Genomic DNA, 19,838 nt, shown 5'->3' on the forward strand with positions numbered 1-19,838 from the left:
AGTTCCGCTTTTCAACATCTGATGACGTCACGTGTTGCTTGCAGGTAAATAATATTTATTTCTTTTATGCAGGATGCGGGATGCTCACTATCGATCGCATAAGGATGGCTTCGATAGTCTCCAAGGAGAAGGAAGTTCGTCCTTCCTGCTAGTGCTTCTTAGATTTCTCATGCTCCGCCATCTTGGATTGCGATGTCACGGCGGCCATCTTGAATGAGTGTGACCTTGAACTTTGACCGAAACCGCAGGAATGATCGCAAGCACACGGATTAACCATCAAAATTCAATTTCAGGAAAAAATTATTTAAAGATAAAAATAAATTAATAAAAAATTAAAAATAAAATAAAAAATACATAAAATTCTGGCTTGTACTAGAACTCTATCGATGTTCAACAATAAGAAGTTCACAAGCTAGCAGAATATATTTGTTTTTTTTTTTTAATTTTATTTTTAATTTTTTATTAATTTATTTTTATATTTAAATATTTTTTTTTCCTGAAATTGAATTTTGATGGTTAATCCGTGTGCTTGCGATCATTCCTGCGGTTTCGGTCAAAGTTCAAGGTCACACTCATCCAAGATGGCCGCCGTGACGTCGCAATCCAAGATGGCGGACCATGAGAAATCTAAGAAGCACTAGCAGGAAGGACGAACTTCCTTCTCCTTGGAGACTATCGAAGCCATCCTTATGCGATCGATAGTGAGCATCCCGCATCCTGCATAAAAGAAATAAATATTATTTACCTGCAAGCAACACGTGACGTCATCAGATGTTGAAAAGCGGAACTACTTGCAGCAAGTACCTTTGCATAAGATAAATTAACTCTCACCACTGAATAGTGCTATTGTAGTCAGTTAGAGACATGAAGATTCGTAGCCACGCGGCCAATTAGTCATGCAGTCTCGTAACCATGCGTACTCGTAGTCCTATAGCTTCGCGATCACGTAACCTTGAAGACTTGTAATCGCATAGTCTCGTAACCTCATGGGTCGTAGTCTCGTAGTCATGATGCATTGGAGTCTCGCAGACTTGAAGCTACCTAAGCAAGTAGCCTTGTAATCTTATAAAATAATGCTGGTGGTGCAGTTGGAGCAAAAGAGAAAATTCCGACGAAGACGGATGCGTCAATTGGAGCCTTGAAGACGAGTAGCTTCGTAGTCAAGTACTCATGCAGACTTGTAGACCTCTATCCTCGCAGTCACGTAAACTCGTTTTCTAGAGGCTGCTTCGTAGCTCTGTAGCCTCGCAGTCTCGTAAACTTGAAGATTCGTAGTCACGTAGTCTCGTAACCACTTGGCTCGTAGTCGCGTAGACATGATGTCTTGGGACCTCCTAGAATTGTAGCTACGTATCCAAGTAGCCTCGTAGACTTGAAGCTTCGTAGTCCTATAGTTTCGCGATCACGTAACCTTGAAGACTCGCAATCGCATAGACTCGTAACCTCATGGCTCGTAGTCTCGTAGACTTGAAGCTACGTAAGCAAGCAGCCTTGTAATCTTATAACATAATGCTGATGGAGCAGTTGGAGCAAAAGGCTGTAGGAGTAATTGGCGCCTTCTAGAGCGTTCGATGTCTGTAGCTGTATCAAAACAACATCAGCGTAGATACTGTAGCAAGGTGTTTACCTTGAGAAAGAATGCTAAACGGTATGAGAAGAATGAATGTGTTAAAAACACTACGCAAAATTATAAGCTGTAATCGGTGTATCAGGTTGATAACGTGAATTGACAGCTTAAAAAGACATGGTAGAACATGTAAAGCCAAGCCCACATACGGCATAGAGGACATCGATGCATCCACTAGACTAAAGAAGAGTGATCTGCATTACGACAATAATTTTCCATGTCCTGAGCGTGATGGTATTAGCTCACCCGATCGTACGAAGAACATAAATTGAAGGATGCTGATGGCTTCGAGAAGACTGAAACTAATGAAAGTAACAACACCGTGAAAAGTGAGAATACATTCAAGCCGATAGTCAGAAGATCCACCATACTTTGTTAAAAAGGAAGTATGAAGACTATGAAGACACTTCGACATCAACGATAACGAATTCTTAAGGTAATCTGGGTGAAGACGATGCCTTCTACGGTGATTGCTACAGTGACTCTGAAGCTGGCGGCGTGATCGAAGACTGTGCTGAAGCAGCTAAAGCAGGCAAGATCGAAGACATTGATGGTGTACTGACACCGAAACGATGGAAACGACATAATAAATTATCCTGATCAAGCTTGTGATAATCACTGTCTCGATGACGAAAGTGACCTTGCGGTTGGTGTTAAAACGGTAGACACCTGAAATAATAATATTTATTATAAACGTACAAGGAAGATGAACGTAGCAGAAGAGATCGATTATACCTCATGGGATGATCCTAACATATTGGTTTTCCAACTAAGACTGATGGTGGCATGTGTTCGTAGAGGAAACTACTCGCATATCGATGAAGTATCGTCCATCTTAAAGAACTTCGGAAAGCTGGTTACGGACAATAATAATTTGTTTAACTGTAATGTGTGTACTATTGAAAAATAAATAAATTATTTGAAAAAGTACGTTTTATTTCTTGTATTCTGATTTCCAACTAAGCATGTGTTTCCGCTACTGTATGTATGATCATTCCGTTTACTGTGTACGATCCGTTTCCTGTGTGTACGTTCCGTTTCCTGTGTGTACGTTCTGTTTTCCTGCGTGTACGTTCCGTTTTCCTGCGTGTACATTCCGTTTTCCTGCGTGTACGTTCCGTTTTCCTGCGTGTACATTCCGTTTTCCTGTGTGAACGTTCCGTTTGCCTGCGTGTAAATTCCGTTTTCCTGCGTGTACATTCAGTTTTCCTGCGTGTACATTACGTTTTCCTGCGTGTACATTAGATTTTCCTGCGTGTACATTCCGTTTTCCTGTGTGTACTGAGTTCATGGTCTATATGTCTGATATTGACATGACTTGGTCTCATGGACTGAAGACATTTGGCCTGTATGTAAGGCTTTGTATATGAACGGCTTATATGTTATTCAGATTATTGAAAAATTAGACTTTCATGTTAGGCTGATCGGCACTGTATTTAATTCGTTGGTCAGGTATATTGTCTTGTTGTTTTACGTAGAGTGAATGATTAATAAACTCCGCGAAAGGTAATTGAAAACAGAACCTAACATTTATTTAATAATTAGTTACAACTGTCACTGGTCAAGAATCGAACCTGGAGAGGAATCCATCGATTTAATTTGTATATTAATAATTATTTTTTTGGAGACTTTTGGAATTTTCCCCGCATTTCTAGCTAAATAAAGAAATATTTTCCAGATGGCGCCCAGATTTCAAGATGGTGGGCACCTCAGTAATAATAAATGATTACTGCACTGCAGAAGGTTAGAATAAAACTAGCATGATGGTAAGACGAGTACACACAATATGGTGTCCTCCAGCAGACGAAAACATGATGGTGGCAATGATCACTAGCATGTGGTAGCTCCTGGTAGCATGTACTGAACATAAAATGACGGATCCATGATGGACGTCAGGGTCAAAGTCAAATATCAAGGACAAGGTCAAAGTACAAGGTCAAAGTCAAAGTTCAAGGTCAAGGTCAAAGTTCAAGGTCAATGACAAAGATCAATGCCAACAGACGAGGTTAAATGTATGGTGAACAGAAAATTATATTTACATGATGCCAGCACACTCTAGCAGACTAAAACAAGATGGTGGTCTCTAGTGGACGATGACAAGATGGCGGACATGACGTCATACCAGCTGACGATATATACCTTGATATTGGTGGTAGGTCAGTCTGTAGGTGGCTTCTGTGGAGGAAGGATCTGATGTTTTTTTTTTTGCTTTGACCGGTTTCTAACCAAGGATGTGAATCGATATAATCAATCAGAATTCTATTAAATTAATTTTTTGATGAATTTTGTAATTTTTCCCGATTTTCTAACATAAAAAGTACGGATTTCCAAGATGGCGTCTAAATTTCAAGATGGCGATCATAACGGTAATTGCAACATTAATAGGATCCAATATGACGGTCATAACATAAAGTGTAATGATGACATAGTACTCAACCAAGATGGCGGGTGTAACAAAATATGCAACATTGATATAATCCAAGATGGCGACCGTAAGGATAAGTCCAATGGTTACTAAGATTTTTATTATTTATTCGATTAAATAATTTTTTTAATGATTTTTAAAATCCATCCCGATTTTCTAACATAAAAATTGCGGATTTTCAAGATGGCGACCGTAACGGAAATTGAAACGGTGACGTCATAAACCAAAATGTTGGTTCTGTCTTAAACAGGTAGTGCTATTATTACTTAAAATTAAAACAAAATTTCAAGTCCGAATATGCATGTTTTTTATATACCTTATTTAATTCTCAGTGTGGTAATTGACTCGATAGCCGAGCGGTTAAAGGCGTATGTCTTCCAACCTAGAGATCAGAGCTGCGCTGGTTCGAATCACAATGCTTCCAATGTATTTTGCATAAAAAAATAAATTTAATATGTCGATAAGGACCATAATATCTCTGGTAGGTATTGGAACATCGTCCTTATGTGATGAGACAGAGCGACGCTGGCGCTATCTAGGAACAAACAACAGAAACAAAGTCGATGGTATCCAAGATGGCGGCCTCCAGTGAAACAGAAAAAAATCAAGAGCGCTGCTGGCGCTATCTAGGAACAAACAACAGAAACAAAGTCGATAGTATCCAAGATGGCGGCCTCCAGTGAAACAGAAAAAAAAATCAAGAGCGCTGCTGGCGCTATCTAGGAACAAACAACAGAAACAAAGTAGACTGTATCCAAGATGGCGGCCTCCAGTGTAACAGAAAAAAATCAAGAGCGACGCTGGCACTATCTAGGAACAAACAACAGAAACAAAGTCAACTGTATCCAAGATGTCTGATCCAATATGGCGGATCCAATATGACTGCCGGGGTCAAAGACCAGTTAAAAGGTCAAGGTCACGGTCATCCAAGATGGCTGCCGTGATTTACTTGTCTCGTTACCTTTTGTCCCGTTACACTGTGTTCCGTTACGCTGTGTCCCATTACGCTCATCCAAGATGGCCGCCGTGACGTGACAATCCAAGATGGCCGCCGTGACGTGACAATCCAAGATGGCGGCTGCGACACATACACCACAGCCAGAAGCCAGGCGCAGGAGCCCCTATTATATACTACTAATGAGTTTTTAATAAATTATGTAAAGTCTTAAACTCTAAATTGTCTCTGAATTTGATTGAAGGGCTTTATAAAAAACTCTGCTATTGTACAAAAATAATTATTTTACAGGAGAAGCAAAATCTGATGTAACATGTATCCTATTGATATTACCAATTCCATGCCTTGGTTTTTCTTTTTTAGTGTAATGCCGAAACCTACAATAGAATAATTACATTTAATATGAAACCATTTAGGAGAAACATAAGCTTAATATTAGTAAGTAGTGTACAATGGGGATTTTGACAAACAAATTAAATAATTATATGTCACTTTCAATTATGAAATCTCTTAAAATAAAAAGAATTTAACTTTAGACACCGCACACAATGTTCTTCATTACAGATGTTTCTAAATGTTAGTTCCAGTAACACTGAACAATTTTTTTTGTGCCTATAAATATATAGTTCTTGCAATCACAAACTAAGCACAACATATTTGTTTATGTAGATTCAATTTCCCATCATAACTTATATTTAATGCTCTTCGCCACTACTATTGTCATCGTACATTTCCTCTTCCTCTTCCGATTCTTTGTACCAGAGACATGTTGAGACAATAAACCTTGTTCTCTAGAGACTGCAAGTATTTTGTAATCTTTTGATGTCTCTCAAATTAGCTTGTTTCAGAAGCAATTACGAAGCGTAAAGTTCAGTAAGATGCAAGGAATTGGGTAGCTTCTTTGAATTCCGAATACAGACTGTATTCCAAGGACCAGTATAGGTGTGCCCTACTTTTCCATGTGAATACTCTTCTAAGACTTGCAGTTTACGGGTACCTTTAAGCCTCAAAGGAGAGGAAGTGCTTGGGCCTGGCTTCATTAAATACGGCTTAAATGCAATGTTAAAGTCGTAAAAATCTGCACATGAAATATTAACTACATTAAAAGGCTCAGCAGTACATTTCACTTGCTGGTGACGTGTGCACGTATGTGTGTAGTACGAATTAGAGGAGTCTACCTGAGGACCGAGTGAGGTGGTGCAACTTGTGAATACCAGTCAGTTATCTTGATGTCGGTTTTGCCATTGTATCCTGAAAACTCTTATATAAAATTCTGGGGTGGATCCTTATTATTGGCCGTGATCGATTCCTCTCCATTTTTCCCTTAATGGTACTGCTTATGCCCGTCTCTTAAAGACCTCGTCGTCGACCAAACGCTTTTCAAAAATAAAAACAAAACAAAAATCGAACAAGATGAAAATATGGAGATTTAAAACTTATCTTTAGTGTGCCACTCCATTAAAGCGCAATGATTTGTAAAGACAGAAATAACAGTTGATTCTTTCTGTTGGTAGCAACAGTGAAGGTGTCAGATAAGGCGTTCCTGACGTGTAGCTTAGTGCATTAGTTGATTTGTTGTATGCATTTGATATTTAACTTTAGATTTCTGTTTTGCCTTGGAAATTTTGATGATGATGATTATGATTATCTTCGATATTCGTGTCCGAGCACGGTGACCCCCAGATGATGTCACGGTGGGAAAAGCCGCGGGGAAGCTGTTTTAAATTAGAAACATACAAATTAGAATTATACAAGATAGAATATTCTGCATTATGTTTGTCCTTCCTAAGACATATGGTTCTGACTTGAGAGAGTTGTTGTTTTGGGGTTTGGCAGTGTGTGTTTAAGTTATGTGATTATAATTTATTACTGTTTTAAGCTGTGAACTACAAATTAAAACTGACGGGAGTTATATTATGTGGATTTTTTTCGAGTATACTATTTTATGATGGACTAAGTTGCTTGTTTCTTATAGTCATGTTCGATTCCCGAAGCCACGGTGCAACAAAAGTTTTTCAAGGTTAAGGCGATTCTGCTGTGGGGTGGTGAGATGACCACTCATCACCAAGTCCTGGACTAGGGAAGGAAATTTTCCAGAAGCGAAAAATGGCCCTACCCGGCCGGGAGTCGATCCCGAAACCTTCGGCTTCCCAGCCAGAAGCTCTAACCACTGGCCCAACGGGTCGGACTGCAGACACGTGTCACGCAGCTCCCGAGGTTCTCTTCTTGCATTTTCTATTTACAGATTTTCAAGCTAGCAGACGTGAATTTCTTGTTTGCCTCACCGGCCGTCGTCAATTACGAAAAGAGTGCTGCTAACGTGAATACATAACTTTTAAGTTTGGCAATAAATCGAAACATCCCACTGAATGCAGCTGTCTTCACAAATGAAATTTCACCACCCAACCACGAATGGAACCTACTCTAATTTGTCAAATAAATATTGTCTTGTGTTCGTGAAGCATTCTATTTTGAAAGTATCGTGTATGAACATGATTGATGACTGTGTATGCAGGAGATGAATCACAATTTCTTTTTTTTTCTTTTTTTTCAGTGAGCGGCTTTGTCAGGTCTGGGACGCTCATGGCCATCATGGGAGGCAGGTTAGTGTGTGTGTGTGTGTGTGTGTGTGTGTGTGTGTATGCGTGCGCGCGCGCATGCTCGCCAACTGTAGATATCCGTGACTCAAGTTTCATTCATTCCCAATGCTATTGCTCGATATACTGTATAGGCGGGGCGCAGAGTTTAAGCCTCAAAACACCGGCCATCGACACCACCTATTCACAGGTCACAAGTGGCCGCCATTTCAGCTCACCGGCCTAGATAAACCGAAGATAAGGAGTCAATACGAATTGATCTTAAAGGGTTGCCACCTGCCAGAATATAATTAAAAATGATCTAAACAAACTTCATTCGCAATTCAGACGCATAATTCATGAGGCATTCCCACTACAAAATAAAATTATCGACGGTCTGAAATCAACCCATAAATGTTGTGCTCAAAGGAGAAAAAAAAAAGAATTTAAGATGCAACAAGTTGGCTTAACTTTTTATCTCCAAAGGAAATATGTCTATGAATTTATTTGTGGAGTTTTGCAAAACATATTTTTAATTAGGTTAATAGTCTGTCGTTACAAGTCAATGATATTATATCTAATGGGTTTTATGTTTCGATTTCAAGGCAGTATTAGTTTAATTAATGATTGTGAGACATTAATAGTATTGATTTTACGATGAATCCACGTAATAAACACTCTTGGCGGTGTAAAGAGTTCTGTACCTAAGTTGTTATCTTCATATCACAAGTCAGACATTTGTGTATTAAGGTTCAGTTAGCTTGTAAACTGTGCCATGATTTTGCATTTTGGCTCAAGGAGATGCTATTAATGAAGCCTTAAGTTCTAGAAAAAATGCTTGGTAACAGAAGCCTGTCAGGTATAACGTCCAGAAATGCTCAAAGATATGTTTGTCCTGTGGCAGGTTGAGCCAGAGACGTTAAAAAAGATCTGAACTGCAAGTAATGGCATGCACATATAAAAAAAAGTATAACGAGGAAAAAGCTTTTCTAAGTCTCGTTCTCACGTGCCAAGTTCGATAATTAATTTTCTTTTCAGAACTATTTATTAAGGGATTTCCCTGTAGCCTACATTTATTCCAGTACCTCTCTTGCATATTATGTTTCGTCTCAGATTTTGCCATCAAATATTTACTAAACGTTATTTTCGATCACTAAAGTGTCACACAAAGTGATAATATTATAAACACTCGTGTGACTTTTCAGTGTCATTATAAAATATTTAATAAACATCTAATGAGAAAATTTGAGACGAAACACAAAATTCAAAAGAGGGGTAGTACTGAATTTACAGGAAAAGACCTCAATTAATAGTAATGACGACGAAATTAAATAACCTTCATGGTGTGCGAGATGATTGAAATCATTATTTTCGACATACGCCATTGCTAATTTGCACTGCATGTCATAGGGAAAATCCGAGGACCGGACAAACAGAAATGAATACACAAAAACACAGAAAACAAGCCAAATTAAAATCATCGCTGGGTTCCTCTGCCTGTTTCTGTGTTGTCTCATGTTTTTTGTCTGTAATTACTGTTTTTGTTGCAAATGACTTGTCAGCTGTGTTCATCTGTGCTGTGATATTGATCTGACTGATTCTTTCCACGGGATTCTCTGTGCTGTCTTTACATTTAAAATTTGACATCGGCAGATTTTGGCTTTTTTCTGTGTGTTTGTATTAATCTCTCTTTGTGCGTTCTTCGGGTTTTCTGTATGACATACAGAATAGCGTATGTCCAAAATTATCATTTAATTCAATCTTCTCCATTGGAAGAATCATCAAAGAACGCGGAGACTGAGCCTTTAGACGACGGGATCGTAAGGGTTATAGTGGGCCTATAACCACAAGGCTATCAACTCTGTGCCCAACAACGACTAAGTGAACGGAATCCTGACAGATGCTTGGCAGGAGGGGATCTGCGTACGGCGACCTACATCGATCTTCTTGCTTCGCCCCAGTTCGCAATGCGTGCACGCGTGCGGGGCGCCATTGATTCAGTTTGTTTTGTTTAGCATCGCCCATGCACCAGCAATACAACAAAAGTTGCGATGTCATAAAAACTGTGTTTCTGCGTGGAGCTACTTTGTAAGAAGCTGTTCGGAAATTTACCCTTGCTGTTTACGAAAATTAACTTAACAAATCCCTTAGCTAAACGGTCCACTAAAAGTGCATCGTAGCGGACGCGGCCATCTTTAAGTTGCATCAGAACTCTCACAAGGAATGCATATGCGTTTGGGAATCATGTTTTATTTTGTTTGTACATGATATTACTTCAGAGCTTTGGCAGTAGATTTGTTGAAAACGTAAATAGTGTAAGTTATAACTCAAATAGAGACAAAGAAAAACTCGATTAAAAGTATCACCTGTGGATTTCATACATCCCTTAGAAATACGTCCTTTCCACTGTCGCTGCATTTGCTAAGAGGTATAGGAACATCTGCGCTGTGGACGCATTCCTATGTATTCGAAAACAGCATATATTATTGTAGGCGAGGAATTATAAATAACAAATGATAAATTTTCCCATTATTCCATGGGAAATCACTGACATTTATTTTTTAGGAAAACGTTAATTGCACACGAAGTGTACCATTTTTGCATGGTCAATGATTCAAACAATCAATTGGTTAATAACTTCCCGTTTGTGTGTTTAGAAACTTATTTTACCCTGATCTCGCCCTCATTCACGTCGCACGGTTGTGCATAGAATGACTTAGGCTCGCTCTGCACTATAAGCTCATAGTTGAATTTTATACTATATAATTTTCTATAACTTTTAAGACATCCCATGAGAGATAATTGTCATAAAATAATAATGGTGTCTTTTTTTGCATCATAAGCTGTCAAAGTTATATTTTTTAACGTTTTGAAAACTTATTCATTCTAAATGCTTTACAGAGCGGAATATTTTTTTACTTAAACGTCAGTGGTACTGGTGGTTGAGTGATTTAACTGTTATCCACCTCAGTCATATTTATTTAAAATTATTCAGTGATAGTGTTTTGGTGGCCCATGTGGCTCTCATCACCTCTGGTCCGCCTGAAGTTCAACCAGAGCCTGGGACAAACATTAGTAGACAAGTATTAATCACAATTTTGCAAACCATAGTTTTGTAAAACATGGGCAATAGTGAATATATACACACTCATATCCTCACGTTGCTACCCAGCTAACAACTAACTGTTCTATAGGCCCGGGTAGTCGATGCGTTTTGCATTGGCCAGTGTTGTTACGTTAACAAAATCAAATATATGTATATATGTATATATATTTTTAAATGAAACTTATTTACAGCAGGTAGGGTTAGCTGAGCGATGACGTCATTACAGGGTAACGGACGTGAGTATAGGTAACGGAGGTAACGGATATTTCTGGGTATAAAAAGAAGACTCATGAGGGGGGAAGAGGGAATAGAACAATTAATAAACTGGACAATAAAGGCCGATACACACGTAGCGTTTTTAGCAACGATCCACCTGAGCAGTTATAACCCTGCAGAATGTCCTCTCCCACAGTTTTAACTCGGCAATTTGTTACTGACTACTTCGGGCAAACCGATGTCACCATTTCTCGGTTTGCTGCTTGAACTACCTCCTTGTATGTACAAATACATCATACGCCTGCCCTTTCTTATACCTGTAGCTATACTCTACTTTTGACTCCTCACAAACAAGGGTATCTTTTATATAGTTCAATAAACTCTTTCAAAATTTCTTTAGAGCACTGACGAAAGTCATGTTCATTGTCTTCCATTTCAGCGCAACCCTTGGATGAAAACTGCTGAATAAACAGACGGAGCGACTGGCCATGCGCACAAACTTATCTGCGTGACGTATCGACTTGTCTTTGCAGTTATTTTGCTCAGTCTTGCGTCTCCATGTTCCTTTTTGTTACAGGACTACGCAGTTCGTAAAATCATGTAGTTTTCCCAGGGGCGCAACAACTAAATTTTCAAAAAGGGGGGGGGGGGCAATATACCTTTTTACAAATAATAATCGATCCCCTCTATTGAAGCGGGGGGTCCAGGGGCCCTCCCCCGGGAAAATTTGTATTTCGAGGTGGAAAATGGTGCTATTTAAGCAGTTTTATTATCTAAAAATTGATTACAGAGCTAGTGGAAATAACATATCCGATTTGTACAGCACTTTCTTTGCCCCCGTCTGCCCCCACTTCAAGGTTTCAGAAGGGGGGGGGGGGGCAAAATACCCTTCCCCCCGCCACCCCTGTTGTTGCGCCGCTGAGTTTTCCTGGCCACACTCTACGTCTTGCCTGCCACAACTGGATCCGTGCGAGAAATCTTTGCTCAAAACGTTGCATGTGGACCGGCCTTAACACATGTATAAATCTCTGCAGTCTTTCCGTCGCCATTTTTGTTACAATTGTGAACGTCAATCGTATACTTAATAGGTTATTTTATTTTTTCACGTGAATATTTTTAAAAGATACTTATTCACAACCGGTAACACAGAGGTTTTTCGCCGCCGTGTTCGTTACTATGTCAAACCCTCATTGTGTACTTTATTGTGTAATTTTATCGTGTAATAAGTAAATTATTGAACATTTTAAAATGGGTAATACTTTTTTACAGCCAGTAACACAAATAGCAGTAGTGTTAAATTTCATGTGTGCCATGCAGTTGTACGTAGGTACTCAATGAAAATTGCTGTTAGCAACAGGCAACGACAAGAAGCATACTTAAATATTGCTATGTGAATGTTTTATATGACTAATACTTATTTCAAAACGACTGTTCCATGCCCAGAAATTTTTATCAGATTATTGGCTCAAATCGTGTGGACGGTTGGGTTAGTTAGGTTTTTTCATTAAATTTTTTTACTTAAATGAGTTTATTTAAGTAAAATTTAGTTACAGTTGTTAGGGAAAGTGGAGATGATGACATCATCAGAGTGCAACAAAAGTGTGGAGTTGGGCGCTCTGTTGCACGTTTCCATTATAGCACACTTGAATTTTGGCTCATTTGCACGTGCATACTTAGATACTTGTATACTTCTGAACTTGCATACACGGAGACTTGCTCATTAGAGTACTTCATAACTCTTATACTTGCACAAAATGTTTTTTTTTTTTTCGAGTGGGAAAACAGTTCCAGCAAGGATAGCCCAATTAATTAACTAGAGTATTATTTATTAACTAACATTCACATAGGTAAATTGTATAAATTTAACTGCGTCTCCACAAAGTTATAACGCTTTAAATAAGTCTGCTACTCACTCTCTCCACTGTAGCTCGGCTCGACAGTGGCTCTCTCTGCTGCTCTTCTCTTACCACGCACCTCTGTCCCAACACACTCATTCGCAATTTGTCCGCGCCGCGACACAGTCCCCCATGCACCAACCTTCGTACGCGAAGCCCTCTCGTCGCCCGCTTATCGCTCGCCAAGGGGTCAATAACCCTCTCCACTTGACTGCTGTCACCAGTCTCGCACTCGCTCGCCGGTGTCGCCACCAGCCTCGGTCACTGCCGGCCAGAGGTCGGAGTCGTCCTATATACCTGCGGAATGCCGGCATGGAACGATCTCGTAGCCCTTCGAAGTGTCGCGTCATCAGAATCCCGGACTTAACACTCGAATCTCTGACAACAATGGCGTACTAGCTAAGCCACTTCATGCAGATGGGTCTCTGGAAACGTGCTGAACTCTCGGGAGGTAGAGATGCGCCGTACTAATCGGATTACCTCGGAGAGACGGGCGTTACCTGCATCGCGTCTCTCCCGCAAAGCTGACGCGCAGGCTGGCTGGTCAGTTTCGTCGCTAGCGTTCTCGTAACAGTATAAACATTATCATGCTTGTATCTTTCGAAGTTTCTCTTCTGACGCGCTTGGCGGCCACGCACCTATGTTTTTAAATCACAATATATTAATACCATTTTAAAATGTATATTTTCAACTTGTGGGGGCCCTCTACTTATTAGTACCAGGGGGAGGGGGTAAATTGGGGGCTATTCCTCACCGTGAAAGGGTAAACTGGTCTCCATGAAAAATCTTGGCGTGGAACAATTCCATATTTGGTGCTAATGAGACCGGGTGCATGGCAAGCAATTTTGGTTGCATTATCAGCAGTTACCTTTGGTCAGCGATGTTTGTCAAAGGCTGATTTCAAGGGAGTTCAGATTATTGTGAATACATTTCATCTTATCAAGGACACCAGGGACCTCTCAATTAGATTTTACCAGTCTTGCATGCCCATGTTGGGGGAAGTCATTTTCTTGGAATTTATGGAAATTCGGCCATTTGATGCAAATAACTTGGCAGAGAAGCTTGGCATAGTGCCTAAAGAGCGGATGGATGACGTGGTTGTCTATCTGGTCTGTGAATAGCGCCACAGAATCTTCTGAGAAAATGTTTATTGAAGAAACCATTAAACGTATGCAAAATGTGTAAAAGTTTATATTCTTACTTGTCGATAAAAAAAAAACGTATTAAAAGACTTCAGCGGCTGGTTCACACTGGTACACTATTACTCTCTTGTCAATACTGACGTCAGATACGTTGCAGTACACACCCTATTAATTGTTAACTACAGTCTACATTTAATCAACCCGAAGAGTGAGCTAGAGAGGGGGAAAACAACATGAAATTCTATGCCCCATCAAACCCGTATTTCAGTAGAGATCCTAAATTTTAGAGGTATAGTTTACCACCTTGTTGCCACACAACATTAATGCGTTTCTGCGTCTTTTGTGACTAAAACGTCGTTAATCTGATATCCTTTGGAATATATCGTGCAGCTGTAATCATTTATCCATCGGCTGTGTGAATCAAATTATCGTGAGTAAAAGACGGAGATCACATCTTACACACGTGGCAGCCAATGAACAGTTTGTTTACTATGGCCGGTGTCACACTATACGGTTGACCCGGAGAGGTTGCCAGTTTCTACTAGGAGGTTTGTTCTAGGTCAGTTGCTTACATTTTGGTTTTTGATACATTTACGTAGTGTATTCTTGAAAGACCTCCATCGTGCGCTCTAGGAAAAGCGGTCGAAAGAATATTCAACGCTGCGGAAGTTTTAGCTTGAGCGGCAGAAACGCATAGTGCGACATCTGCCTAACACTCGAGTGTGAGTAGGAGTGTGGAGTCTTATCTTGTTGGTCAAATATTCCGTGAAATCATAGGGTTTGTGCTGGTCAGAGATTGAAATGTCTCAGTGTTTTTCGAGATGGACAGTTTCCATTGTCACGCCAAAATGTCGATGGAGGGTTTATTAAACAAAATCTGAACTCAACGATGATTAAAATCAAAGATGGCGTTCAAACTGATGTCTATTTGTGCGTTCATCTTTTAATAGAAACCCTGAAACATATCCAAAATAGCAATTTTACTTATTAATCTAACATATATATATTTAATTAGTAGTAATGAAACTTTAATAGGGCCTTGCACTGAACTTTGGTAAACATTTTTCCACCAACGTAATTTAAAATTTTGGCTTTGGTAAGTCCTGATAGTTAGTAAGATCAAATAATATTTGATAAAAAGGAAAAATAATTTTACCGCCTGATTGTTTTTATCGAAAATTTAAGTGGCTGGCGATGATATTGCGTTAGTAGCGTGGAGTGCCGGCTTTAGCACCGTCTCTCACGCAGTCGAACAGAAACAGGGCAGAGGTCGTTAGGCCACTGTCGCACGGAGGGGTCAGGGCCCGCCGAGTGCAGTTGCCTACCCACAGGAATTATATAACGCTCGTACCAACATGCCATGTCCTTGTTACCGTTCTTGTTATAATCAGAGATTTTTACTCAGAAATATTTTTAAAAAATGGGACTATATAAGTAAAGTTTTATGTAGCTTATCATAAAACTGTGGAAACACAGAAAATTAGCTTCTAGGTGGGTAATTTATTATGACATAATTTGTAAAAAAAAAATTGGGTGAATCGTGGGTACTGGATACTAATTTTTTTAATAAATGTAAGCGGAAATATAAGTGGCTTCATGTAGCTAAACAAATGCAACTATCCAACATGGCTGGCAAGGCTGAGAGTGCCCAGTTGACCCGGAGACACAACCGCACCGCTGAGATATGCAGTGAATGTTGATAGTAAAATATTTCACTGGCCAGGGGTTACGGAAGGGATTTTCCAGAAGCGTGGTCCGTAGGCTGGAGATGGTGGAAACATTTTCAGCCTAGACCTCCGGATTGGCAACATGGTCGTGGTGTCTACGGACAGCCAGAGACTGGGTGGCTCAAGGAGGATGAGCTCAGGGGACCAAGGTTCCTGAAAGAGCTTGCCAATGATTGCATGGTGTTCGAGGCGGCCTCCAGTTAGGGGATGGGGGTTGCCTTGGTCCTCTGGACATGGTACTGGACTGCCTCTTGGTTGATGCGACTCCCGCTGTCGGCTGTGACCCTTTGGTGCTGAGCCGCGTGTCCTTGCCGGGAGCTTGACCTGTGAAAGCATTGGCCCAACATGACCTCGGGAAACCCGTCAAACAGTAACAAGAATGCACGGAACCGTATTGGTACTTGGTTCCTCTGGGATGCGAGTCCAGTAGCTCGCTTCGTGTGTCAAATTGAAGCTGTTATTTTTTTTTGCGTTCACTTGAATTCACTACCATTATAGTTTATTTCAAATTTTTGGCTAATGTAGTTATGTTGCATTTGAATTTTCGAATATAATATTTTTGCGTGTGACTTCTCACAATAAATTCAAGAATCTCCAAGAATCCATATATGATAATGCAGTAGGCTTAAAACCACGCTGTGGGTAACTGCCATTAAATGAGATGAGTTGTATCTTTCCGAGGATTTACTAATGTGGGAGTAATTAGGTGCGTTATCAAGACTGCTCGGGGAATCTTATGCACAGTAATTTTAATTAATATAATTTAATGACTACTCACTAAATGCGTTTTGTTGTTCGTCGAGTAAGGTTTTTGTTGTGTAGTGTCATGCGTAGCAAGTATGCACTCATCGAACGCTTTTGAAACTTCACCTGCATTTGACCTTAAATAATAAAATTGATCCAAACGTTTTGGGAATAAATTGATATAACAAAAATAGATGAAACAATATTAGAACAATTTGTTAACTAGTTGCAGTAGAAATTTGGTATTTCCCAAGCAATTAATAAACTAATCCATCTTGACTTTCAAGGTTGAAATGTGTCAAAGTGGTAGATTGTATCAACGTTTCGCTCTGCATTCTAGCAGGACTTATCAGGGTTGAGAACTATTGTACCGAAGTTTCACTCTGCATGCGAAGCGGAACATCGGTAAATCTACCACTTCGATGCTGCTCAATTTCGGTAGCCTAGATAGTTTATTTGACAATGGCTGCGAAAGCCTGAAGTATATTTTAAAAATTTAAAAAAATTTAATTTAGTGTAAACAAACAGTAATAAATCTGAAGTCTATTTTTAGCCCAAAAATATTTTAATATTGGAGATTTTATAATAAAGATAAAAAAATAATTACTGATGGATTGGATAAAAAAAAGCTTATTGTAAAATATACATACAAACAGTATCTATTTAGACCACTTGTTAGAGATACATGAAGAAACTATTGTCTCATATATATATATATATATATAATGAGCAGTAGGGAATGCCAAAACGAGCAATTGTCGTTAACAAACAAATGTTCGAAATGCAACATTGTAACGTAGCAAGCACTAACAGTAGCGCGAAAATTGGAATTTCGGGTGCATCAGGACATCATGAAGACGATTGCAGCACCTTGATGTTAAAATACTCCGCAAGTTGCAGGTGACGATAAGGGAGGAGACATTTAGGGTCAGCCATACGCGCTACAATCCAGCATTCTTGTGTACAGCATGGTCTACAGCACAGTGAATGATTAGTAATTGAATTATTGCGAGGACACTAGCGACGAGGCTGGCCAGCCAGCCCACGCGCCAGCCTGCGGGAAGGGCGTGATGCAGGTAACGCCCGTCCCTCCAATACCGCTACACGCCTAATACGATTATCAGCAGTGGCTCTCTCTCTCTCCTTTCTCTCTCTCTGTCTCGTGTTTGGCACAATCCCGGAGCCCATCTGCGTGAAGTGGCGTAACTTGGACGCGACACTTCTGTGAGTGCAATGAAGTAAAAAGTGTTAGTGGCCCATTGGTGGGCGATAACGGAAGGTGAGCGGTGTGATTTGTGTAATAAAATGGGATTAATGGGGACCGAAGCATCCGAGACGGTGTTGTATGTGTGGCGAACGAGTGAATAGTTGTAGGCAGTGTTTTGAGACACAGGTTCGTGGTTAGAGGCGAGCAGTAGAGAGCGCCACGGTAGAACTGAACTTCAGTGAGTAATTGACTTACGAATGTATGATAAAATTGTGAACAGACATTTCGATTGTTTTAATTTCAGAAAAAGTGTAATTATAAGGTAATGAACGTATTTGAGCTGGGTAAACGCGGAATATGGCAAGTTTGCAAGATTCTCCTCAGTGCACTAGTGTTCTTCATGTATTTCCCTTCTTCCCCCACCCTCCCCTAAACCAACACATTTTTCCTTTGCTCTTGTTCTTCCCTCTTTTTCTAGGTACGTCCTGTGCGTTGGGCATTTTGTTACGTTTAAATAAGCTAGTATCATTTGCCTCATCTCATTATAGTGTTGTTTTAGTTTGAGTGAACTAGTCTTCAGTGCAGCGGCTGATGTGGGGTGAGTCAAAGCTTATTGTATTTGCTGATTTGTGTTAAGGCGGTTTGTGGTGGCAATACTTTTTATGTAGAGTTTTCTAAGATTTGCTTGAATTTAAAATCATTTGTTTCTGCCCTTCACCCTCGAAATTAAGTTTGTTTTTAACGTATTTTGTATTTCCTAGTGTCTTGATCAATTTTGCCATGATTTACCTCACTCAGCGCCATTGAAGCAACAAATAAAATTATAGGGACTGATATCTTATGCCGTACATGTTTTTTTGTTTGGCCTCCTTGAGGCCAAATAAATAATTACTTGCTACGCTGATGTGCCCAAGCAATATAATTCACCCTGGGCAGAACCCTATCATATAATTTCTTCCTTGGTCGTGGCACATTTCTTGTTTGATTTGTAGTCTATTGCTTAACCTTTTATATACATGTTAACGATATTTTTCTCTTTCTTGAAACGTATGTTCAGCCTTGGGAATACTGCTTCTACTAGTGGCCTTTGCGAGTATTGAGTGTACCCTCTATTTAATTTGCACTTTTCATGTGCGCAATTGTGTCATTTATCCTGGTATATATATCACCGACTTCTTTATGAAGGAGGTTTATGCGCTCATAGTCTTGAGCCTTTATCAACCTGGTAATATGTGATTAAGCCTTTGTACCTATATATTTTATTTTTGTGGCTCTTTCTTTCATGTGGTTTTTGTTCACATGCATAGCTTTTCACGTATCTTGTACCTGATTGTTGTTACACTTTAATAACCTGAGTAGGATATTTTCTTAATAAATATTTGTAACATTGTTATCTGGACTATGATACGTCAACGCCCTTAGGTGTTGTATTTTTCGATTGATATGATTCTGCAGTTTTTTTTCATATAAAATCTTATTGAGACATTTTTGTTACATTAATGAGTGTTTACATTAAACAGGTTGGGCTGTGTAATTCCTAAACCAGTTTAATAACCCTTTTGCTACCCTTGTCTTCTACTTGCAGAATTTTGCAATGTCTTGTGGTCTTGGTTTGCTCCCAACACGGTGCAATTTTATATTTAATTAATTGGGCTATCCTTTCGAACCTGTATTCCCACAATCGTAATATTTTGTCTGAGCAGTAGGGATAGCCCCTTCTAATAGATTTAGGATTAAGTTTTTATTATTAAGATAAATAAAAAGTGTGAACAAAAAAATATACTATTAACTATGGGGGAAGTCCATAGCAGTTAATAAAGAAATTAGGTCGACCGCCAATAAGAAATGAGTATAGTGGGGTTTATTGCCAATCGTATTAAAGGTGAAGGAGGGAAAATTATGTTTGTAAGAACAAAATAATAGCGGGAGAGCTGGAAGAATAAAATATTTTTTTTTGGGGTGGAATGGAATAGGTAGGAGGATGGTAGTTTGGTTACGAGTATAATATATATGTTAGCAGGGGAAAATAGTTCAGGGAATAGAACATTTTTGAATATGAGAGAGAAGGGATGGTGACTGGAGGGAAAGTGATGGTAGGGGAGGGGAACTAAATTCATATATGCATTGGTATTAGTGGTAGAGGTCAGTCTGTTGTTAGCCTACATTGAGGAAGAACCCAGCGCCATTTTATTGCCCTCACCAGGTTTCGAACTGTGGA

The 19,838-nt window shown here is 39.5% G+C and overlaps 1 protein-coding gene across 2 annotated transcripts in view; it reads left to right on the top strand.

Moving 5' to 3' along the window:
• LOC134529215 (protein scarlet-like) overlaps window positions 1-19,838 on the top strand; it is a 183,992-nt gene that overhangs the window by 54,575 nt on the left and 109,579 nt on the right. For both annotated transcript variants that reach the window (XM_063363083.1, XM_063363084.1), the window contains exon 3: window positions 7,562-7,610. In XM_063363083.1, coding sequence (XP_063219153.1) covers window positions 7,562-7,610 — 49 coding nt within the window. The remainder of the gene's footprint in view (window positions 1-7,561; window positions 7,611-19,838) is intronic.

Source organism: Bacillus rossius, chromosome 2 (assembly GCF_032445375.1).
Source record: "Bacillus rossius redtenbacheri isolate Brsri chromosome 2, Brsri_v3, whole genome shotgun sequence".
Taxonomy (NCBI): domain Eukaryota; kingdom Metazoa; phylum Arthropoda; class Insecta; order Phasmatodea; family Bacillidae; genus Bacillus; species Bacillus rossius.